Raw genomic sequence first — 25,324 nt, 5'->3', positions numbered from 1 at the left:
GAAACCCCACAGCCACCAGCAGGAATGTGGTTTTCCTTGTAACTGGCAGCTCCCGTCTTTGTACCTGGCAGATCCAGCATTAGGATGTCCGTTCTAGAGAGTGAAGAGTAGGGTCTATGCGTCCCGTGCCAAGACTCCGCAGGAGGGGGTCTTACTACTTCTAGAGGCTTCTGAAGGGGATCCGTTTCCCTGGCAGAGTAAGTGCCAGGTAACTTACTCTGAGCGAACAGCGGGTTCTTCGTGTGTCACAACCCCACCTGGTGGAGAGTCCGGTTTGTGCAGTGAGGACAGGTTCAGAAGGCAGGTGACCCGGACCTGGGAGCGCAGACACACCGGGAACGCTTTCTGCCGGCAACTGTTTGCTTCACCATGAACTGCACGCCCCCCTCTCGTTTTGTAGAGGAGACAGACTCTCCGTTTTCCCGAGACTGGCGGCCCGGCAGCCCCGGGACCTGTCTGGAGACCTCATGGGAAGAACAGCTGCTGGAACAGCAAGAACATTTAGAAAAAGAAATGGAGGAAGCGAAGAAAATGATATCAGGATTACAGGTAGCCCTTTCCCGCGTGGTTTAGCCTGGGTGCGACAATTGATGATTTAAGTCACGGGTGTCCGTTGACACTACCCTGACTCTGTTTCGCATGAAGTCAGAGTTGAATGGGGAGTTGAGATAGAGAGAGAAGTACTCAAAGGGCAGAACATTCCTCACGTATGAGGGCTCCTAAACAGGCTCTACGGGCTCTACGGACGCTCAGCTGCTAGGCCCTCTGCAGGCGTGGGAGCCCCCACGGACCCCTACCAGACCCTTTCTCTGGCTCTCTGCCGCAGCTGGGTTTCTCCCCTGTCCGCAGCTACCGGCCTGCACCAAAGAATGGCACTGTGAACAGTCAGGAATTTTCCCCAGGAATTCTCCAGCAGGAAGAGTGTAAGAGCCAGTAATGCCGCAGGTCTCCGTCTGAGTCTAGCGAAGGGGTTTAGCCCCGCTAACACATGTGCAAGCGGGTGCCGAGCCGTAATCATCAGGTAACCGAGGTTTTCCCCGAGCAACAGAGCCCTTCAGTCTCTTCTGGTACCTTCCTGCCGGCTCGGCAGTCCTCCCCCAGAGGCCCACTGACCCACTTGACTTAGTTCCTACCCTGAATGACCCCCGATCCTCTGTCTTTGTGCGTCCGTCGCTGTGCAGGGGAGCCCTTGTAGTGTGCTGGTGACCCTGAAATTGCCTAGGAATATTCCTTTTCTGTTTGTGCTGGGAACTGCACCGCTTCTGAATTGTCAAATATTTATGGCTGCATAAACAAAGGCCACATTATGTGAGTGGCTCTGGCAGCCGGCAGGTGGTGGAGGGCGGGCTCCCAGCCAGCCAGCCACGGGGTGGGGACACAAAGGGTTCCTGCAAAAAAGGGAGACTGGTGCCCGGTGAAACAGTTCGCATAATGTATGCCCCAGGAGCTGAGGAGGGTCGGAGGAAACATTCCCAAGGAGAGTCGTTGGTTTTTCCCCATTTGCTTTGTTATTTTTAAAATGTTTGCCTTTCAGATCTCTTATCTGCCACTCCATTAAGGACTGGTTTAATTAATGGAATTTTTGTGTGTGTGCTAACTTTGGGATGATGCCCAAGTGGGCCTTTCCCAGGATAATTTGCATTATATGAACATAGATATCCATCAGTTCGGCTTTCAGTTTGGTTTGCATTTTTCAGTCTGGGAGAAATCCGACGGCAGATTAGACAGAAAAAAGAAGAGATTCGACAGACAGAAAGTCAGCATCCTAATATTCCCTGCAAACAGAGTTGTTATAATTCACAGCCACATGACCACAATGAGAATTGAGTTCCATTAATAGAATACAATGGGGCTCACAGCACCCACTAGGCTTCCTCACTCTCTCCGTGATGAGCAGGCTGCATGCCAAGCCATAGCCTGGATTTCTGACTTACTTTGTACCTCCATTACAGCCCGCTGAACACTTGGCCGTGAGAGTTAGTATATCTGTGATGTTGCTCTCCCTGCAGCCCTGTGGCTTCTTAAATTTGTCTTCTTATGCCTCTGGCCACATTCTGTGGGGTCACCAAACTCACTTGCTTTATTAAATGAAATTTTATTATTAGTTAGTGCTTGGTAGACCAACCAGCGGCTGGATTTCAAAGTTTTTATATCCCAGCATTGATGATGCAATTTGTGTTCTGTGTATTGAAACAGGAGTTAACCTCTGTAACTCTTTTGATTGACTTGAGACAGAATTGAACTATAGAATGGGGACACATTCTTACATCTTTCACTGAGCTGATAGGTCTCAAAATACCTACCTGCATAGGTAGTTCCAAGTTTTGTGAGTGCTAAAGAATACAGTTTGGGGGCCTTCTTTCAAAATAAGATTACGGGGGCACCTGGGTGGCTTAGTTGGTTAAGTGTCCCGACTTTAGCTCAGGCCATGATCTCGCAGTTTGTGGGTTCGAGCCCCGCCTCGGGCTCTGTGCTGACAGCTCAGAGCCTGGAGCCTGTTTCAGATTCTGTCTCCCTCTCTCACTGATGCTCTCCTACTTGTACTCTGTCTCTCTCCCTCTCAAAAATAAATAAACACTTTAAAAAATAATAACAAATAAAAATAAGATTACAGAGTAGGAGTACAGTTGATCTTTGAACAACTCCCGGGTGGGGCCTGAGGGGCACCCTGCATCTGCATATAACTTTTGACTCCCCTAAAACGTAATTACTAATAGCTGACTGTTGACCATAATGATGCAGTTTCTGAGTCGGGGGGAGGGGGCAATCCAGAGCTGATGGCCAAGAAAGAATTTTTGAGACATCTTTGGTGCAAAAAGGTGATTTTATTAAAGCATGGGGACAGGACCCCTGGGCAGAAAGAGCCGCACTGGGGCTGTGAGGAGTGATTGATTATACACTGTGGAGTTGGGGGAGGTAAAGGCAAAAGGGAGGTTTCCAAAAGGACTTTCATATGTTAAAGAAGACTCTTTTTTTAAGAATTTTTTTATGTTTTATTATGTATTGTGAGAGAGAGACAGACAGACAGAGACAGAGAGCAAGCAGGGGAGGGGCAGAGAGAGAGGGAAACACAAAATCTGAAGCAGGTTCCAGGCTCTGAGCTGTCAGCACAGAACCCAACATGGGGCTCGAACTCCTGAACCGTGAGATCATGACCTGAGCTGAAGTGGGACGCTTACCCAACTGAGCCACCCAGGTGCCCCAAGAAGACTCTTAAGATACTGGAATCCTAACTATTGTCAAGCTAAGGTGGTTTTTCCCTCTAGTAAGTCATTGACACTGAGACAGTAGGGAGTTCCTGAAGAAATGTTATACTCAGCCTGTCTCAAGTATTTGTCAATGGGCTGCAGTTTATAAGGAAATTTAATTTTACCTGCCGTCCCCTTCATGCCTTTGTTTCCCATGTCACTGTGGAGGGATGCGTGATGTTGGGGCTCCAGGAAACTGAGTCTGTAGGTTTCTGGAGATAAGGTGATTGATAAGACTGCCTTTTCCTTAAAAAAATTTTTTTAAAGATTATTTATTTATTTATTTATTTTGAGACAGAAAGAGCACAAGAGGAGCAGATGAGGGGGCAAGAGAGAGAATCCCAGGCAGATTCCAGGCTATTAGCAGGGCTTGAACTCATGAACCGTGGGATCATAACCTGAGCCAAAGTTGGATGCTTAACCACCTGAGCCACCCGGGAGCCCCAAGATGGCCTTTTTCTTGTAATTTTACGAAGTCATTTGTAAACTGATGGAGATTCCTGTCCTGCATGACTGTGATCTCTATCAGTTGTTTGCTTTTTCCTTTCCTTTGTTCTTGGGCACCCAGGAGTGCCTGAGGAATACCACACATGTCCCAGCTCAGGGGACGGGGGGTGTTTGTGGGGTGTTAGCTTGCGCTTTGCCTTCAGTTTGCCTGTGGCTCCCTCATCACATAAGCTTTACTAAGTAGTTGGTTAATACGTATTTTAAATGTTATCTGTATTACAAACCCTGTTCGTACAATAAAGTAAGTTAGAGAAAAGAAAATTTTAAGAAAATCATAAGGAAAAAACCAAGTAATCAGGTTAAGAAACAGGCAGAGGACATGAATAGACATTTTTCCGAAGAAAACATCCAGATGGCTAGCAGACACATGAAAAGATGCCCAACATCGCTCATCATCAGGGAAATACAAATCAAAACCACAATGAGATACCACCTCACACCTGTCAGAATGGCTAAAATTAACAGCACAGGAAACAACAGGTGTTGGTGAGGATGTAGAGAAAGGGGAACGAACCCTCTTGCATTGTTGTTGGCAACGCAGACTGGTGCAGCCACTCTGGAAAACAGTATGGAGGTCCTGCAGAAGTTAAAAACAGAACCACCCTATAACCCAGCAATTGTACTACTAAGTATTTGCCCAAATGATACAAAAATACTGATTTGAAGGGACACATGCACCCCACTGTTTATAGCAGCACTATCAACAATAGCCAAAGTATGGAAAGAGTCCAAATATCCATCAAATGATGAGCAGATAAAGAAGATGTGTGTATATGTATACATACACACACACACACGCACACACACATATACAATGGAATATTACTCAGCCATCAAAAAGAATGAAATCTTGGGGTGCCTGGGTGGCTCGGTTGGTTAAGTGTCCAACTTCAGCTCAGGTCACGATCTCATGGTTTATGAGTTCAAGTGCCACGTCAGGCTTTGTCCTGACAGCTCAGAGCCTGGAGCCTGCTTTGGATTCTGTGTCGTCTTCTCTCTCTGCCCCTTCCCTGCTCAAACTTTGTCTTTCTCTTCTCAAAAATAAATAAACATTAAAAAAAAAAAACTAAAAAAAATTATCCACATTTGGTTTAACCTTGTCCAATCAGGGGAAAAAAAAAAAAAGAATGAGATCTTGCCATTTGCAATGACGTGGTGGAGTAGAGTAGACTATGCTGTGTGAAACAAGTCAGTCAGAGACAAATACCGTATGATTTCACTCATGTGGAATTTAAAAAACAAAACAGATGAACATAAGAGAAGGGGGAGAGAGGCAGAGAGGGAGGCAAACCATAAGAGACCTAATGATAGATGACAGGGTTGATGAAGGGGAGGTCAGTGGGGGATGGGCATTAAGGAGGGCACTTGTGATGAGCACTGGGTGTTGTATGTAAGTGATATCACTAAATCCTACCCCTGAAACCAATGTTATGCTATATGTTAACTAGCTAGAATTCAAATAAAAACTTTTAAAAAAATCATAAGGAGAAAATACATTTGCAGTACCATACTGTATATAAAAAAAATCTACATGTAAGTGGACCCATGTAGTTCAAACCCATGTCATTCAAGGATCAACTGCACAGTATTAAATACAGGATTTGGGAGGGGCAGTGCATGTGCGGGTGGCCCAGTGGTTTGAGGTTCCTTAGCTTCAGGTAAATCTGCTCCTCCTTCATATTCTAATTAAAACAAAGGCCGGTGTGGGGAGTGGAAATGAATGAGGACATCTCTCTGTAAATGTTTTCCTTCTTGTTTTATACAGGTTGCCATAGGGAGTAAAAATGCACAATTATTAAAACAAAAAAAAAAAAATCAAACCCAAGTCAGTGCTCTAAATGCTTTTATAAGATTTTTTTAAACTTTTTAAGTAATCTCTACACCCAACGTAGGGCTCAAACGCACAACTTTGAGATCAAGAGTCACATACCTAAATGTATTTTAATTCATTATAATAAACTTTTTTTTTTAAGTTTGCTTATTTATTTTGAGGGGGAGAGGGAGAAAACAAGTGGGAGAAGGGCAGAAAGAGAGGGGGAAAGAATCCCACGCAAGTTCTGTGCTCTCAGCTCAGAGCCCGACATGGGGCCCAAACTCATGAACCATGAGATCTTGACCTGAGCCGAGATCAAGAGTCGGGTGCTTAATCAACTGAGCCACCCAGGTGCCCCTGTAATAAACTTTCTAAACTAGGATAATTCAACACTGCTTTTAGTTCACTTTCCAGTTAGTGGAATTCAGTTTGAGCAGCTGTGATTTGAAGCATAACTTCTGAGAGAAAAGTTCCAGAGTTTTGAGGATTTACTAGGACCAAGGAGCAGAGAATTCATGTGCATCCAGAGAGATGAAAGAGGCCTAAGCACGGGACTGACAAAAGGAACTTCCCATAGTTCCAACATGAGCAATCAGAGGTATCTAAGTACCAAAAATTACCAAGGAGATCTCGAGAGGAAGCCCAGTTGTGTTTTCAGTTTGGGGTGAGCTTACCAAGGTCAACCCTAGACTCAGTCATCTGATGGGAGTCTGGTTTCTTTCTACTTTTGTGGTTATTCAGGCCTTACTGCTCAATGGATCCTTACCTGAAGATGAACAGGACAGGCCCTTGGCCCTCTGTGAACCGGGAGTCAATCCTGAGGAACAACTGGTGAGCTCCTTTTGTGACTAGACCACAGATAATCTGCTTTATGTATTTGATTTGCTTTTAGTTTTTGACTCTGTTGTCCACACTGTCTTGAAATGCTCTCTTCCCTGACTCCAGCTCTCCTGGTTTTCCTCATACGTTTCTTGACTACTCTTTCTTCCATCTCCCCTCCTTCCCTCATCAACAGATATTTATTGAGTGCCAACTACATGCCGGGTACTTGAGGTGCTGGAGATCAAGGTGCTGAAGATGTGGTGATCTCAAGGCAGACCTAAGGCCCTACCCTCAGAGCGTTTATATTCAGGTTCCCTCTGAAGCTTCTCTTTTTCTGCCTGTGCCTGAAATGTTGGTGCCCCTCAGAGTTGCACTGGGGACCCCCTTCATTTTAGACATCGATCTGGGCAGTGTTACCTGCCTCCGTGGATGCGCTCCCTTCCCACTTGACTCAGATGTTGCTTCTCAAGTATTTGTCTCTGGCTCAGTGCTCTCTGTGGAGTTGGAGATCTGTGTGAGCAGCATCTAACTACCTGCTGATTGTCTCCACTTCTGTGTCCCATAAGCGTCTCAGATCAGAGTCCTGAATTAAACAGCTTTTCTCTCCCCACCACCAAAACTCCTTCTCCCTTTGGATTCTGTCACTATCCGCCCCCCCAGACACCCAAAGCAGACATCTCAGTACCCTCCTCGAACCCTTTTGGCCCTTCTCTCTATAGCCAGTCAGTCCAGGTTCTGTCAGTTCACTTTCTGAATATTTCCGTCCACTTCTCTCCATTGTTACAGCCGCTACCTTCACTCGGGCCTCCGCCCAGGATTCTAGCCACGTTCCAGCTGGAGCTCTTCATTCCGCTCCTTTCCTCTAAGCCATTTTCTGCAAAAGAGCAGCCATAACTTACCTACAAGGCAACCGTCCCTTTGTCATCCCTTTGCCTTTTCTCCAGTGCCCTGTGCCCAGTACACACGCACACTTGTGTAAACTTCACCCGTGGTCACTGACTTGCACTTCCACGTGTACGTACTTCCATTAGAGGGGAGGAACTGCTTCCTGTCCTCTGTGTTCTTACTGCAGCGCTAGCACTGGAAAGGTGCTCAGTAAATATCTGTTGAATAAATGACCTCTGAATTTCACAACATAGCTACATAGTCATCTCTTTTTGCCTTATATTCAGATTATAATCCAAAGTCGTCTGGATCAGAGTATGGAGGAGAATCAGGACCTAAAGGTATGTCAGAACATGTGCATTTTACTCTTTGGAAAAAACTGTGGGAATATTATACAGCACTGTCAGAACAGTAATGGGTACAGGGGAAGGGATGCAGACTTGGGACTTCAGCCATGTCTGTGTTATGTCTTTCATTGAAAGAGGGAGATGTCCTCAATATGGCAAAAAAAGGCACTGTCTTTTCAGTGTTAGTGATGATAATAAGTATCTGTGTCATTGGTTCTACTTTTTATATATTTTAAATGTTTCATAATTTTTATTTTTTAATACATTTTTTTTTAGGGGCACCTGGGTGGCTCAGTCGGTTAAGCATCTGACTTTAGCTTAGGTCATGATCTCACTGTTTGTGGGTTCAGGCCCCACATCAGGCTCTGTGCTGACAGCTCAGAGCCTGCAGCCTGCTTTGGATTCTGTGTCTCCCTCTCTTTCTGCCCCTCCCCTGCTTGTGTTCTCTTTCGCTCTCTCTCTTCCAAAAATAAATAAACATTAAAAATAAAATATATTAAAAAAAATAAATTTATTTTTGAGGGGAGGTGTGGAGGGGCAGAGAGACCATCCCAAGCAGCCTCTGTGCTGTCAGTGCAGAGCTTGATGCAGGGCTTGAACTCAGAAACCTTGAGATTATGACTTGAGCTGAAGTCTGATGCTTAACCGATTGAGCCACTCAGTGCCCCATAATTTTTCTTTTTAACTAAAAATGGCTCTAATATTAGTATGGTCTTTTTTTATAATTGACATATAATATTACATTAGTTTCAGGTGTGTAACATATTAATTTGATATATGTATATATTATGAAATGATCACCACTGTAAGTCCAGTTAACATCCACCACACAGTTACACATTTTCTTCTTTCAATGAGAACTTTTAACATTTACTCTCTCAATCAACTTTCAAATACACAATATAGTAGTATTAACTATAGCCCAGTATGGTTTTTTATAATGATTTCTTCCCAGAATGCTTTTAGTTCAGTGGGTTTTAACGTTGTTGGAGTTCTAGGTATATGAGTAAAGCCATGGACCCTCTCCTCTGGAATATGCAGGCGTGCATACACACATACTCACTGACTTGAAGTTTTAATAGAGTAGCTTTGGAGCCCATCTGTGGAGCCCATGTTAAGAATCCCCATTTTAGATATGTTCATTCCAAACTCGTGTTGCAATAGGAAAAGAAGAGGGTAGGGTCTCAGTTATGGGTATTCCTCTCCTAAAATCTCTTTCCTAGTGATGGTTATATACATACATCGAATCCATTGTAAGCGAAGGATAATTAGTATTTTATCATTGGGCTAAATGTGTTTTTGTTGGGTTTAGAAAGAATAATGCCCACTTGGGGAATCAGAAGCACTCTGGCTCTTTGCTGAACTAATGACATTGGGGGCAGACATAGTAAGATATGATTGTATATGTCAGAGAGGGGGGGTTAGGTTATTATGCAGTTTGCTGGAAAGTGAAGAGTGTTAAATCTTAGGAATGAGAGCCTATGGGAATGGACAGTATCTTTTTTCTTGGCAAGACTCTCCTCTACCTGCACGTGAGCCTGGGTACCACAGGGAGACTGGAATAGGTCTCATTCTTGTCTCAATGAGTCAGCCTTTACTACTGATTGGAGCAGACCTGCTTCAGTAGAGGCTTATTTTTTCATGGACTGGTTATCTAAGTGCTGTGTTCTTACTGACAGAATGAGGTAATGCTTCTGAGGCAACCCAGACACTACCATCTGATCTAACTATATTTGGTTTCCAGAAGGAGCTGCTGAAATGTAAACAAGAAGCCAGAAACTTACAGGGGATAAAGGTAAAAAGGAAGACATTTATCTCTTTAAATACACTCTACGTGTCAAGTTGTCTACCGCTGAGAGTGGGTAGTAGGAGTGTATTTGGGTCTGGTGGCCTTATTATATACACTTGCTGAAGCCTTTAGCGGACTGTGGGATATTGGTAAAGTCAAGAGCTTTGTGGATGGGAAGTGAAACATTGAGGAAAACACCTTTGCTCTGCTGAGACTTATTTCTAGTAGTTGGGACCCATGGTCCTGCTGCGACCCTGTGTGCCACCCTGGTAGTTTTTATACGTAAAAACAGTCTGTGTTTACAGTTTTCTTCCATTCTAAAGAAAAATGTCCTCTTAAAAATTTAATTTACGTAGTTTTTGAATAGTTAATAGTATTTTCAAAATTTTTTAATGTTTATTTTTTGATAGAGCACACATGCACAAGCGGGGTGAGGATGGAAGGGGTGTGAGTGGGGGGAGGGGGAGAAAGGGAGGGAGACACAGAATCTGAAGCAGGTTCCAGGCTCCGAGGTGTCAGCACAGAGCCCACCATGGGGCTCGAACCCATGAACCGTGAGATCATGACCTGAGCTGAAGTCGGACACTTAACTGACTACAGCCTCGCAGGTGCCCCCATTGAATAGTTAATACTATGAAATGGTTTAAAGTGAAGAAGGTGTAGGGGTTCCTGGGTGGCTCAATTAGTTGAGCATCCAATTTTGGCTCAGGTCATAATCTTGCAGTTTATGAGTTCAGGCCTTGCACTGGGCTCTGTGCTGACAGCTCAGAGCCTGGTGCCTGCTTCAGATTCTGTGTGTTTGTCTCTCTCCCCTTCTCTATCTGCCCCTCCGCAGCTTGCACTCACTCTCTCCCCCCTCAAAAAAAGAAAAACCATTAAAAAACATTAAAAAAAAATAGAATAGGCTCTTCCATTCTCCAGAGCCCACACCATTTCTTTGCAGTCTGTAAAGAGAGAAAATTCAGGGAAAATACGCTACAGTCCATTAGTTCCACTTGAAGTCACAATGGTTGGAGAAATGTGTTCTCGCTGACCCTTTTAAGTGTGTACAACCCACCGTTTCTAGGGATTGGTAGGAACCAAGAGGGTCCAAGTTGAGAGAGAGACACCCTAAAGGTGGTAAGATTGTAGGACACTGGGAAGAGAAGGCATCTGTCCCGGTGACAGTTCTGAGCATGTAGATATAATCCCAATCCTGGTCCTCACTAGGTAGTGGAAGGCGATGGGGGCAGGACTCTGGAAGACAAGGTGGGGGTGATTCCAGGGATTCCATGTGAACAGGGTGAGAGGCGGCAATGGGGCCCAGCCCTCTAGGAAATAGGGATTTGGCAGAGAAGAAGGAAAAGAGCTGCTTAGTATTTATGTGCCCAGGATGTAGATCAGAAAGCCAGGGTGGAAGGAAGGAGAGGCCACTTTTTCTCTAGGACATCATGCTGTCAGGAATGCAGGTGCGGGTAGGGGTGGGTAATGGGTGGAGGGAAAATCAGGTTTCAGTCAGCTAGGGGAGACCGTGGCTGCTAGCATCCTGGGAGGGGGCAGAAAAATCCCTCCTCATCTCGTAGCTAGACCTCTCTTTTCGTCTCCCTGTTCGCCAGAACTAATGCTGGATATGCAGTAAGGGGTTAAGCCTTAGAGTGACAAATGGCTGATCGACTAATTGGCACCACAGTAATGAGTATGCTTTTCCCCCCCAGGATGCCTTACAGCAGAGGCTGACTCAGCAGGACACATCTGTTCTTCAGCTCAAACAGGAACTGCTGAGGGCAAATATGGACAAAGATGAGCTGCACAACCAGAATGTGAATTAAATGAATGAACTCTGACCTCATTGAGCCCCAGTAGCAAAATCAGATACTGCACGAAAGTCCGATTACATCTGCCATCCTAATCCCTCTTATCTTATTTCTGGGATGCCTGCCCTCAATGTCTGCAGTTATTTTTATTTTCTGTCAGACTCATCTCTGTTCCTGGCTGAAAGCCCATATTACATTGGCCTTGAGCCCTTCAACTTTGAGGACTCTGAGACAGAGGCTAAGTTGTGGTTTGACAGTTTGATTGTCTCCCTTAAAGACTCGGAGAGCAGCTGTGTGTTTTTTCCATAACCTTGCTCTCTCTGTGCTGTATACTCTAATTGCCAACATCCACTCTGGTTACTAAGTAGCTGGTTTCCAACTGGGGTTGGCAGACAATATCTCTGTGCCAGTTAATTCTTTTCCTTTTCGCAGGTGGATCTGCAGAGGAAGCTTGATGAGAGGAACCGGCTCTTGGGAGACTATAAAGTAAGGACGTTTACCAGTTTGGAAATGATTTCCTTTGGGCCTGTTGTTGCTGTTGTCAAAGAGTGAAGTACTCTGTTCTCATTGCTGCCTTTTTGCAAGGAAATCTGCTTCCTTGTCCCTTTGATTCGGTCACCCCGAAAAATAGATAGCATGTCTAAGAGGAGTCCAGAGCTAGGTGTCTGCAGACCTCGGTCTTCACCTTTATGTCTAACTAGCATGCAAGGCATGTAGTGGTCCTCCCACAAATGGGCGTTCCCTTCCTCCTTACTTTTGCAAGAAGCCTTTGCCCTGGGTAAGATTACTATGGTGTGTGAGGGCCTCCTGTGTAGCTCGGGGAAAGGACTCCTCCCCCTGAGGCTCAACTTTGCTCAAGTGAACTTCACGGCCAACAGTGAAGTGTTGGGCATCCTTGGCTTTGTCACACATCTGCAAGCTCTGCTTCTGTTGCAGAAAGAGCTGGGGCAGAAGGAGCGTCTCCTGCAGCAGCACCAGGCTAAGTTGGAAGACGCACTCCGGAAACTCTCTGAGGCCAGTTACCAGCAGGTGGGGACGCAGTCAGCCACTAACTTCCTGCCCCTTCTTCGTGAAGAAATCCTTTTCTGATTTCGTCTCTGATTTGCAGGTGGATCTAGAGCGGGAGCTAGAACACAAAGATGTCCTTTTGGCTCACTGTATGAAAAGAGAGGCAGATGAGGTAACCTGCGGCTCAGGGTCTCCCCTCCCGCATCTGCAAGGGCAGAGACGTAGATTCTCTGACTCAGGGCTGAAACCAAGGCCACGGGGCCACTTTGTTAGGAGGCTGTTTGGGGAGAGGGTTAAGGATGCAGGTTCCAGGGGCCTGGCTGGCTCAGTTGGATGAGCGTGCGACTCTTGATCTCGGGGTCGAGAGTTCGGGCCCCATGTTGGGTGTACAGATTACTTAAATAAACACAACTTAAAAAAAAAATAAAAAGAATGCTGGTTTCAGACTAAGGAAATCTGGTTTAAAATTCCAGCTTTACACCCTTTTTACCGTTGTGTAACCTTGCTTTGATTAGCTTCTGAGCCTTAGAAATAAAACTCATCTTGGAAAACGGGTAGTCCGGGTAGATCCACCTGGCACAAAGTCAGGCTCAAAAAATACTCGTTTTTCTTTTTCTGTTTAATCACTAAAGCAAAGTCCAGAGGTGCTGAAGCCCCATTCTCAGGCCCTCTGGTGGCCAGGTTGAGGCTCGGTTGGGGCCTCTGGGCTGAGGTTATTTTGCTCATTCTTCATTCAATGATGCCTACGAAGTGTCCAGCACTGGGGTTACAGTGGTGAACAAAAGGGAGAAAAAGTCTTTGGCTCATTCCAGGTGTACATTCTAACTGAGGGAGACATGAACAAATACATGATGATACACTGTCAGTAAGTGATCAGTGTAAATAAATACAAGACAGGGCATCTTGGTTTGCAGTTGTCCCTTATAGCAAGTATCATGTCTTCTTGCTGCTATAGGTGACCAGCCACAACAGACACAACTCTCAAAGCAATGGTTTCCTCCTTCCAGTGGCAGGAAAAGGAGCTGCTTCAGTCACTCACAAAGGGGTAGGTCCTTAGGATTTGAGTGCAGACCTCCACTTCCAGCTAAAACCAGAAGAGTAGCCTGGCCACTGCCAGCGCACTAGACCTTTGGTACCCAGTTCCCTAATTCTTGCATCTGTTGGGTGTGTGAAGGTGTGAAGCGCTAAGTAAGAATCAGTGGGCAAACTTCTGTGGAGGAGAATTTCTTAACATTCACACCTCCTCCCTCGAGAAGAAAAGATCTCTTCTGGGAGCCTGTCTCCTCTACTGTCCAAAGCCCAGCAGCTGGGACATGGTTAAGAATACAACACTGCAGGGGCGCCTGGGTGGCTCAGTCGGTTAAGCATCCGACTTTGGCTCAGGTCATGATCTCGCGGTTCGTGGGTTCGAGCCCCGTGTCAGGCCCTGTGCTGAACAGCTCAGAGCCTAGAGCCTGTTTCAGATTCTGTGTCTCCCTCTCCCTCTGACCCTCCCCTGCTCACGCTGTCTTTCTCTCTCAGAAATAAATATAACATTAAAAAAAAAAAAAAAGCACTGCACCGTATCAGCGTGACCTCCTTTCTGCCTGCAGACCAGCGATCTGCAGCTGGTTCGAGACGCCCTCCGCAGCCTGCGCAACAGCTTCAGCGGCCACGATCCTCAGCACCACACCATCGACAGCTTGGAACAGGGCATCTCCAGCCTCATGGAACGCCTGCACGCCATGGAGACCCAGAAGAAACAAGACAGGAGGGTAAGCCCCTTCCTGTGGTGTTTCTCTTAGGCAGGCTCCCACAGAAGTCAGTTTTATGGAGTTGAATTGAGATGAAGGCAGGGCTAAAAGACACCGACCCTGTCAGAGGTTGTAGCTGCTTTTCTCTGGTTTTCCTCTCCGTGGAGCGGACTCTTTGTCATGGTGTGACTCTCCAGGAAGGGAGTTCGTGATTACCCTTGCTCCTAGAAATTGCCTAAGTGTCTAAGGAACGGTGGTTCTTGACCCCGCAGCGTCTCTCTTTACTGCTGATTCCCCTTCCCCTTTTCGCCTGAATGAGCTCGGCCCCAGATGTGGAGATATATGGGAAAATGCATTGGAAACTAGAAAGCCTTTCACAAATGTACGTCATTATTATTAGACTAAATATGTCTAATTGGGTATTCTGTGGAAGATGTGGTAGGAAAGTATATATTTTAGGTGTACTTTTATGATTTAAATTTTTTGGATAAATTCTCCTGCTGATCATTTTAGGATTTTTGTGTGGCTCCTCAGGTTCGGGGCAAGTCACCCAGAACTCAAGCAGGTAGTGAATCCCGGGAATCCTGGCCCCCTAATTCAAGTAAGTACTCATTATTGCCCAGAAGGACTCATGGCATATTAGATCAGAAATTTAGTGTTTTTCTTGCTACTAGCATGTTGAGAATAGAATTTTTCTTGTAGTACTTTACTCTTATGTTGTTTCTATAGCAATACAGTTGAATCGAGTTACTTCTAGAACTATGGAAACACATACCATCATCATCACTAAAATCACCCCAAGTACCATTCAGCCACATGCAAGATGCTGCTGACTCAGGCTAAAATATCTTTGGAAAATGTACAAGATCAAAACATTTACACTGAACAAAGAAAAATTTGAAACAAAGAAAAATTTGAAACAACAAAAACACACAGTCTCAAATAGCACAGGAAATTTCCAGTTCTTCCTAAAGGCAAGATGTTTAATTTCTTTGGGGATTTTCCTTAACACTAGGTGCTGTGGTCTTTCCGTTTAAGTCCTGCAAAGGATCTGCGCCATCTAGTGGCCGTGCCTAAGAAGTCATTTAACGTGCTCTATGCTTTCTCATTACATTTCTTTCCCTATTCATTCAAACATGTTGGAAATCTACCCTGCCTGGTAATTTCTCTTTTACCATGTGACTTACCTTGTGGTTTAATAAAACTCACCTTTTCTTATCTTTTATAGCATACAGGCCAAATATAAAAATAAATAATAATCTACAAAAGTAAATAGTGGAAAGCTGACCATAACCAGTTATGTATGTTACACATATATACAATTTTGAAAAACACATGAATAAACAAAACCTAAAATAAAACACTTAAAGATATTTGCACAAATATGAAAGGTAAAATATTTTTTGTTGGGTAAATAAAATAACATCTAAGTCTCCAGATATCTTTTCCTCTTGAATGAGGTATTTATACCAGGAACAAAACAAATTATATTAGTACCAATTTTTTTTCAATTTGTTTCAATTTCTTTTTCTAGCATTGTTTTAAAACAGTCATTTCTGTTTTCTTGAGAGGCTGTATATTTTATTGTTAACCTCTTCAGTACTGTCCTTGGGTTAATATAAACTGCCAATGTAGATAAGTCTAAATATTTGAAAATTATTTTTTAAAAGTCTAAAAAAATTCCTCCCTTCCTGGAAAAACTCTTTTGTGTATATACAGTACTTATCCCAAATACTGCAAATAAATCCCCAGCTGCTCATAAACCAGGGTGTTAATCTAATTTCTATATTCACAGATAAGCTAAAATGTCTCTTCTCTGAAAATACAAAAACTTGTGTAACTCACTAGCCCTCTAGCTACTGACTTTTTTCTTTTATTCCACTACATGAAACCTTGAAAGGACAGTCTACACATGTTCTTTTTCCATCCTTTCTTCCCATTCACTACTCAAGCCATCAGTTGGACTTTTACTCAGTTAGTCAGCTTAACGTTCTTTTTATTGACTCACTGTTGACTTTCTTGTTGCCTCATCAAAGGGATTGCTTTTCAAACCTTATCTTCCATTGACTTCTCAAAAGCATTTGCTATTCTTGAATAGTCTCCTTCTGTAAACATTCTTTCTCTTTAACTTCAGTGCCAACCAATTATTCATTCAACAAATATTTATCGAGCATCCATTATGTAGGGCCCGTGTTAGAAGCTGGAGGTACAGGGAGGAACAAGATAGACTTAGTGCTTGCGTTTTTTGGAGGTGCTGTCTAGTGAACTAGATACAATCTCCTTCTCCTTTCTACTCTGTCTTGTTGAGTGTTGGTGTGTCCCGGGATCCACAGGAGGTCTAGAGCTTGGCCTTTTTATATTTTCTTTAGGTGATCCCTCCCACTACCATGACTTACGTACTCTTATGTGCTGTTTATTTTTCAACTTTAATCTCTAACTTCAGCCCTTTTCTGAGCTTCAGAGCTATATTTTTGAATGACAACTAGGTATCTCCCTGTAGGTAGAAAGGCACTTAAAACTCATGTCCAAAAAAACAAAAAAAAAAAAACAAAAAAACCTCATGTCCAAAACTGGATACAAAACAATAGAGTGGGAAAACTATGGAGTATGAAGTCCAACAGATCTTGGGTGCCATTTTGGCTCTTAGCAGATTGTGTGACCACAGGCAAGGGTGTTAATTAATATGATTGAATTTTAGTTTCCTTGTTCAAGAAATGGAAAAAATCTTGAAGGATTATGCACATTAAATGAAATGTTGTATGCAAATAATCTGATATAGTGTGTGGCCTATGAGAGGTGCAAGGCAGATGTTTATGGTCTCAAAATACCTTCCAGTTATTCCCTTCTGGCTCTACCCTGTCTTTCTCCTTTTTATCACAGCCACATCTCCTGAAAGAGCAATCTTCTTTCTGAATCTACTTCTTAACTTTTACTCTTAAGGGAAAACAATAATAATTATTTCAAATGTAAAAAGTAATACAGTAGACTAGTGGAATGGAATTGAGAGTTCGCATAATACCTGTAAATCTGTGGTCGTTTGACCAGCAAAGAGTCTCTTCAACAAATGGCTCTGGGACAACTGGATATCCACATACGAAAGATCCCTACCTCACACCATGTACAAAAAGTAACTAAAAATGGGTCATTGATGCAAATATAACAGCTAAAGCTATAAATCTTCTCGAAGAAAACATAGGGAAAATATTCATGACCTTGGGTTCTCAGACATCAAAAGCATGAGCAACAAAAGAAAAAATAGGGAAATTGGACTTTAAATTGACTTTTTTTTTGCATCAAAGGACACTGTCAAGAAAGTGAAAAGGTGGGGCGCCTGGGTGGCTCAGTCGGTTAAGTGTCCAACTTCGGCTTAGGTCATGATCTCACAGTTCGTGGGTTCGAGCCCCGCATCAGGCTCTGTGCTGACAGCTAGATCGAAGCCTGGAGCCTGCTTCGGATTCTGTGTCTCCCTCTCTCACCCTCCCCTGCTCACGCTGTTTCTCTCTCTCTCAGAAATAAATAAAACATTTTAAAAATTAAAAAAAAAAAGGAAAGTGAAAAGGTAAAGAGAATATATTTGGAAATCATATGTCTAAGAAACAGAATATATAAAAAACACTTATAACTTAACAACAAAAGACAAATTCAGTAACAAATGAGCAAAGGACTTGAATTGTCACTTCTCTAAAGTCACTTCTCCAAAGCATCTAAATTATGCTTAAAAAATTAGTCATTGGGGGGCGGGGGGCGCCTAGGTGGCTAAGTCGGTTAAGCGTCGGACTCTTGATTTTAGCTCAGGTCATGATCTCACAGTTCTTGAGTTTGAGCCTACATCTGGCTCTGTGCTGGGGTGTGCAACCTGCTTGGGATTCTCTCTCTCCCTCTATCTCTCCCCTACCTGGCTCGGCCCATGTGCTCGCTCGCGCGCTCGCTCTCTCTCAAAATAAATAAATAAACTTAAAAAAACCGAAAACCATTAGTCATTAGGGAATGCACATCAAAACCACAGGGAGATACCACTTCACGCTCACTAGGTGGTTCTAAATAAGTGTTGAGGATGTCGAGAAATTGGAACGCTCATACATTACTGGCAAGGATATAAAATGATACAACTACCATGGAAAAGTTTGGTGGTTTCTCAAAAGCCTAAATATAGAATTACTATATGACCCAGCAATTCCGTTCCTAGGTATATATACTCAAAAGAATTAAATGCAAGAATTAAAAAAAAAAAAACACTTACACACACATGTACATAGCATTATTCACAATAGCTAAAAGGTGGAAACAACCCAAATGTCCATTACTCAGTGAATGGATAAATAAAGTCCGGCACGTGCAGACAATGGGATATTATTCAGCCACAGAAAGGAATGTAGTACTGATACATGCTGTAACATGGATAAACTTTGAAAGCGTTCTGTTAAATGAATAATATCAGACACAAAAGGATAGAAGTTGGATGAATCCTTTTATTTTTATTTATTTTTTAAATTTATTTATTTATTTATTTATTTATTTTTTAATTTTTTTAATGTTTTATTTATTTCTAGGAGAGAGAGAGAGAGAGACAGCGTGAGCAGGGGAGGGTCAGAGAGAGAGGGAGTCACAGACTGAAACAGGCTCCAGGCTCCGAGCTGGCAGTCAGCACAGGGCCCGACACGGGGCTCGAACCCACGAACCGCGAGATCATGACCTAAGCGAAAGTCGGACGCTTAACCGACTAAGCCACCCAGGCGCCCCTTAAATTTATTTTTAAATACACATAACTCTAGAGGAATTTTAAAATGGTGGTACACCAAAAGTTATCTTAACAAATAACCCAATCCCACCTCAGTTCCTGTCCGGATTAACCATCCCTACTAATAGCTGGGGAACAAGCAGTGTCCGCATTTCTAAATGTAAACATTTTGTAAGGCACTCTCTGTCTTACACATGATATCTGACATTTAATAATAAATTAGGAGACATCCACAAAAGCAAGAAAGATATAAGCCACTATTAAGAGTCCATCAGTGTCTGCTCGAGAATAGACTCAGATATGACAAGGATGTTGAAATGCATAGGATAAGTTAAGAAAATATGTGTAAGTGGAATTGCAGGAGACATTTTAGTATTCTAACATTAAGTTATTCTAACATTATTCTTACATTAAGTAGATTATAAGATATAACAATAATTGTTTTTTGTTCTTATGATAAAAGTTTCTAATTAGTCTTTCCTCCTATTAAAGTCATAATCATAGGTGCTCATTAATTTAAAAATTTCCTTAAGTACCTATACAAAGGGTAGAGATAAGATGTGGACCAAGGAATTTGAGTTAAAAACCATGCGACCAACACATACAGATTCTGTGTAGCCAAGAGATAAGATAGGTCCTGCATCTTTATTTTTATTTTTTTAAGTTCATTTGTTTATTTTGAGAGAGCGAGCGAGCGAGCACGCGAGCACGCGAGTGGGGGAGGGACAGAGAGAGAGAGGGAAAGAGACTCCCAAGCAGGCTCTGTGCCTAAGCCGCTTAAGCAGCTGAGCCACCCAGGCACCCTGGTCTTGTACCTTTGGTACAGGAAGCGTAAGGCCCCTTGGAATCTGAGTTTCTGAGGTTACTTTGCTCCTGCGATTCTTGTTCCTGCTCATTTCTCTCTTCGTGAATTGCATGAGCGTCCTCTCCCGCTGTCCGAATGTTGGCAGTGTCTGTAGCTCCTGCTATTGCGTCCATTCTTCCTTCGCTGAAATCTTGCCCAGCTTCTTTGACTTACTTTACTCTGGGCGACAATGCCTGTCAGGACAGGTACTGTTCCCTGCTCGAAATAACCTGGAATGGGTGAGAAATGGCTTCATGGCAGTGTACGTGTCCGAAGCACCTCCTGGCTTTGTGGCCTCAGTGGTGACATCCTGTGGCTCACGCCCTATGGACGTGGTATTTTGCAAGGGTGTGAAAGCTGTGCTGTGACCTCAGGCAGCTTCTTTCTCCTGGGACACTCTGAATAACTGGAAATGAGGGATGACTGGGAGCAGATTCGGTTCTGATCACAGGCTCTGTCTCTGATTGCAGAGTTGCCTCACTCCCAGAGCTCTCCGGCTGTCAGCAGCACCTGCACTAAAGTGCTCTATTTCACTGACCGGTCACTTACACCCTTCATGGTCAATATACCAAAGAGGTGAGATTCTGGGATCATTATTCCTCTTTTAAAAAAGACAGGAGGCAGAATCAGTAGTTCTGCCCACGGAACCAGCTGAGCGGTGTTTGAGAACTGGTACAGTGTAGTAAGAATACGGGATCAGGATTCTGGTCTCAGCATTACCACTAACCAGCGGCACTACAAGGGACACGTCTTGATCTACCGCTGGGTACAGACACCGTAATAGTGCTTCCAATCCTGATATACAGATATGTTCCAAGTTAGGAAAAATAATTTTTTACGGGCTCATAAAATAGCTCCGTTGATAGCCATAGATTACACACTAGCCCTCCAGGACTGTTACTCACTGACTTGGGATTGCCTGATGACTGCATTTAAACAGTTGAGAACTCACGTTAAAAACCTTCACACATTCATTTATGCTCCCTTGTAAAATAAATGGCTTTGAAAGAAAGATTTTCTTTTAACTATGGAACCAACTGAGAGAAGGAATAGGATGTCCCTTTCCTGGAGATTTGCTTACTTGTTCTGGGCTAGAGGGGAGCTTTCGAAGCTGGAAGGATGAAGATGGTGAAATGGCATATTGTTGCAGAGAAGGAAGTCAAGAGACCTGAGACATATTGATGGCTCAGCAAATTCAATCTCCGAGACTGTAGGTCTTGTTTCCAGAGGAAAACAGGGAAAAGTGATTTGGCTGCTGCTGAAACAATACATCTGTTTTAAATTCCCTGATCACCCCAGACAGAATGCCATTTTCATCCCCTCATGCTGACTGGCTCCCTCAGCTCTGCTCTTCCTGAATTGCCTGGGTTGGTTATCAGGGGCAGGGACCTAACAAGGCCATGCTGTTTCTGCCTGGAGAGTCTTTGGCAGGGGCCTGGGTTTAAAGCTAACGTCTCGTCTTTGCAGCCTACTGATGAACAGTCTTGTTTTAGCGTTCTTGCCTTCTGTTGCAGGTTGGGGGAGGTGACACTAAAGGATTTTAAAGCAGCTATTGACCGGGAGGGGAATCACCGGTATCATTTTAAAGCGCTGGATCCTGAGTTTGGCACTGTCAAGGAGGAGGTACAGAATGCAAGGGGAGTCTGGGTGGTGTACTGGTGATTCCCAGAGCCGCCTCCTCAGGGACTGGGACCCAGCAGTACCCAAGTTCCCTAACCAGGTCAGAGGAGTTTCCCGCAGCCTCAGACCAGTCTGATTACTCTAGACCTAGACGGTCAGGGAATTGCACAAGGAGTTGACAGCTTCTTCAGTTCAAGGGCTTACCCACTTTGACCAGACTTGGATAGAGTTACTTATTTTAAAAAGAAAAGGACCTAAGCTTGAACAAATGCTTGGCTTTGGGGTCCCTTTTCTATGTGTAGTCAAATCTTAGAAACCTTTCTGCTTCCCTTGTAGAGTAAAATAAATAGGCGTGAATAAGTGGGACTGTACGTTGTGATGATAGTTTCTCGGATAATGAAAATGAGGAACTTCGAGAAAATCACCTATCCTTATTCTCAACTCCTTGACTATTTTCTTAGCCTACACCTCTCTTTATAATCCATCTGCCATGTATAGGGAAGAGAGTTCTGGGTTCTGACATATTGCAAGTGCTTGCATTGTAATTAAAGCTAATGTTTTATTTCATACATATTTCCCCACTGAAATGCTTTAATAGCCTTGTTCTATTAGTGGCTCAAGAAATTAACTGAATGAATGAATAAAAAGAACTGCGTGTTCTTTGGTCTTCTTTGTAACCCTTTCTTGGTGATACTGGGACCAAAATTTTACCCTTTCTCACTTGCGTTATGCTTATGCTACTGCTTTCTGCCGAGGAGCCCAAAGTGCTTTATGGTTAGTAATGTATTAACTCTTAATCAATCTCCATGAGCAAAGCAGTTAGGGATGCTTTTACCACTTCACAGATGTAGAATTAAGGATATATAGCACATAATAATATATAATAATGTGGTACACATATAAAAATAAAAAAAATATGGATATTCAGTTATAACAGTAGGGGCAGAACCGAAGGGACATAGCCTCTAGCTTCAGGCTTTCCTCTCTATTTTCTTATCCTGTATTGTGAGACCTTACTTTTACCAGCAGCAGTTGTGTAGTGAGCCTATCTTATCCTGTTACTTTTTCACTGTGGCTTCTTTTTCTTCCTCTAGGTTTTCCACGATGACGATGCCATCCCTGGTTGGGAAGGGAAAATTGTAGCCTGGGTGGAAGAAGACCATGGAGAGAATTAATGCTGAGTATTAGATTGGGGCCTTCTGGGACTTGGCACCCCCTGGCTGTTTCACTCAGCAAAGAGGATTAAAACCAGAACACAGTAAGAAGTTTCTAGCTTGTGCCACCAAAACAGAAGCTTCTCCAAGTGTAACAGCCCCAGGCCAGTGCTGTTTCTGTGCCTGGCACATGTGGTACTTCACACCCGTGTCAGCTGTAGACCATGGGTCCATCTGCAGTTCCTTGTCCGTGGGAACACAGTGTTTTACTCTTCTCTGAGGACAACAAACCGAAGGCCTTAACCAATGGGGATGGATGATCCCGCTCCTGTGGGGGCATGGCTGCTATTATCTGGAACCTGGGAATTGGAACCTGTGTGCTACAGTATTATTTAATTGGCCTCAATGGTTGCAGCGATCAGAGTCCCAGCGTTTGTACTCACAGACAAGGCAAAGGTACCAGCTTTTTTGCTTCTTTGCAGCTATTGCAAACCAAGAATAACTCATGAGGTGGTACCAAAGATGAAAGCCCACTCTTCAGGAATTTTTTGGACCGGACACGGATGGTGCCGAACTGTTGACTGGCTGGCAAAAGGGCTGCCCGTATTGTGCCGTACTCGCTAAAACCATGATTGAGTAAGACCTTGGGCTGCCGCTTGTGTCTTAACTGGTTCTGCAAGTTGTCCTTTGGCCCACGGAGGGCATGTTTCATGTACTGCCAGTGTTCTCTGGGGACTCTGTCACGGTAGAGCCATGTTTTCCCCTTCCAACTGATGAACTTTGTGTTTGAAAGGAATAAGGAGTTAAAGACTCCTTGAAAATGCAGGCGGGTATGGAAAGGTGCTGCTACCCATATTTTCTTGACTTTCTTTCTCTCATGACTTCCTGTAGCTTGTGGCATCTCCTCTGCGGTCAAAAGGAGACAGACCATTAATTTCAGTATTTGTGATTTATGAGTACTGAGCATGAGTTACTGGTCTGCCCCTCCTCATTTCAAGGCCAGAGTTATTTTCTATTATGTATTTAGTCTAGTTTGATCCTTTAGGGCACAGTAGGAACCATGGGGCATGGAGCATGAGTTGTGAATGGCAGGGCTGATTCTGGGTATAAAACCCAGGATCCTTTCTCATGTGCAACACTGTCAAGTGCAGAAGCTAAAAAAAGGAGTTAAACTTCTAGAGATTACTTAGCAGCTAGGGTTTTCTCAGTCATTTACCAAGCACCGTCAACTAATCAGCCATATGTATATATATGTACGTACATGTACACACACACACACACACACACACACACACACACACACTCATTTCCCCAAAACAGTCAGACTGTGACCACTGCCAGCCAGAAGAGTCAGACACGTCAGTTCTGGGTTCTTGATCTGTCTGTCTTCTGTTTCATCTCCCTTTTCCAGCTATTTTAACAAACTACTCATTGGAGCTCTGAAATGACATTTTGTTGTTTTATATAGATGTGTCTTTTAAAAATACTTCATGTTTGGAGAATTCTTTTGTACTCATTTGCCTTTCGTCTGAGAACCATGTCTATTTTTATAACTTGAGTGTGAGTTCTATATGTTCTCACATTCTGTATACTGTATCCATTTTCTAGAGAACCCAGTAGCTTTTATACAAGCTCTTCTCTTAGCCCTTGTGGTTTCAGAACAAGCTTTATTTTATTACAAGTATGCTGATGACAACTAACTCCTGGTTCTAATTCTACCTGCCATTTTCCTTGGGGAGGTAGTTTTATGTTGTGGAGGTAGTTTTACATAATCTATTTGATTGCTCCTCTAGCAGATGGAAGGAGCTCATAAGATACCTTGATATCTTTCAGTAAGTTCACCTGATCTTCTCCTTTTGAAGAATTTCTCATCAGAAATGACTGGGAAAGTTTGGGAAAGTCATTCAAAAGGAAAAATAATACATTATGAGGCAAAGAGAAGAAAACAGTATATTCTGAGTGTCNATGTCACCAGTTTCTCTGTTGCATGAATTATAGTGTTTTGCTATAAGACAGCATGAGGGTTGTCAGGCCAAAATTCATTACTGTATTTCCAGTACAATTGATCTTGAATGTCTCATCAGTTAGTTTTTACTTGTCAGTTTTCTTTGAGCAAACGTCCTTAACGTTACATAGAATTTAACTTTTCAGAGAAAATTAAATGAGAGAAAATGTCAAAGTCCTCTACCTTATTTGGCTTCTATAGCTCTGTTCTTTGGAAGAGGAGATGCATGGCCTCCATAGAAATCTGAAGTTGCGGTCAGGGGGGAAAATGAGATCATTTTTCCCCCTTTAGCTCATGAATCTCCTATGCCACAGGTAGTAACTACACACCCTGATTAGAGGATGTCACTCCAGTAATTCTTGTGTACAGTGTATTGGTAAAACTCATTCCAGTTTCTGAAGACCGGAACCTTCTGAGGAAGTGTTGTGCTTTGGTTCCTTTTGGTTTGATTCCTGTTTGTTACTCTTTGGCTACACTTGAAGCCTCTTGACTTATTCAGAGAACTCCCCCCTAGTGACATTTTTTAGGATAGCCCATCCTGACACTGCTGAAATGCTCTTTGAAAAAACCAAGGGACTAGAATGTTTGGAGTTCATAAAATAACGTCTAAATCCTGTCAGATTAAAAAAAAAAAAAATGATCCTCTCACAAAAACGAGCTTAGAAGAAAATTCAGTTCCTCAATAGTCATCATTTAAAAATTGATGACTATTCTCACTCAGTTCCCTAGATTAGTTGGAATTGGAATACTTTATAATTTGTACCTAAAGAATTTGAGTTAAACTCTTCTTAATGGCATTCCTACTTACTACCATTTCAGCTCTTTTTGACCAGGATAGTTGAAAATTAGTGAAATACATCAAATCCAAGAGGACTCTTAATAATTACTTAAAAGCATTTATGTCATAATTATAATTTTAATTTTTCCATAAAATAAGCATTATGATTGCACACTCCTATTGTCTGAATTCATGTAAGAGGTATCACTTGCTTAAAATATATATGTAAAGTTATATTTT

The 25,324-nt window shown here is 43.2% G+C and overlaps 1 protein-coding gene across 7 annotated transcripts in view; it reads left to right on the top strand.

The window, feature by feature from the left end:
* DIXDC1 (DIX domain containing 1) overlaps positions 1-24,261 on the top strand; it is a 61,877-nt gene extending 37,616 nt beyond the window's left edge. For 2 of the 7 annotated variants that reach the window (XM_077780547.1, XM_077780546.1), the window contains exons 7-20: positions 401-549; positions 6,310-6,399; positions 7,563-7,616; positions 9,367-9,417; positions 11,106-11,210; positions 11,637-11,690; positions 12,141-12,233; positions 12,313-12,384; positions 13,168-13,257; positions 13,805-13,966; positions 14,459-14,546; positions 19,998-20,103; positions 21,042-21,150; positions 22,242-24,261. In XM_077780547.1, the coding sequence (XP_077636673.1) occupies positions 401-549; positions 6,310-6,399; positions 7,563-7,616; positions 9,367-9,417; positions 11,106-11,210; positions 11,637-11,690; positions 12,141-12,233; positions 12,313-12,384; positions 13,168-13,257; positions 13,805-13,966; positions 14,459-14,546; positions 19,998-20,103; positions 21,042-21,150; positions 22,242-22,322 (1,304 nt within the window). In that variant the 3' untranslated portion in view covers positions 22,323-24,261. The remainder of the gene's footprint in view (positions 1-400; positions 550-6,309; positions 6,400-7,562; positions 7,617-9,366; positions 9,418-11,105; positions 11,211-11,636; positions 11,691-12,140; positions 12,234-12,312; positions 12,385-13,167; positions 13,258-13,804; positions 13,967-14,458; positions 14,547-19,997; positions 20,104-21,041; positions 21,151-22,241) is intronic. The other 5 variants (XM_077780550.1, XM_077780554.1, XM_077780551.1 and 2 more) reach the window with 4 other exon arrangements.
* The last annotated feature ends 1,063 nt before the right edge of the window (positions 24,262-25,324 follow it).

The sequence above is a fragment of the Crocuta crocuta genome, unplaced genomic scaffold (assembly GCF_008692635.1).
Source record: "Crocuta crocuta isolate KB4526 unplaced genomic scaffold, BGI_CrCroc_1.0 scaffold374, whole genome shotgun sequence".
Lineage (NCBI taxonomy): Eukaryota > Metazoa > Chordata > Mammalia > Carnivora > Hyaenidae > Crocuta > Crocuta crocuta.
This window is presented reverse-complemented; position numbering and strand designations above follow the sequence as displayed.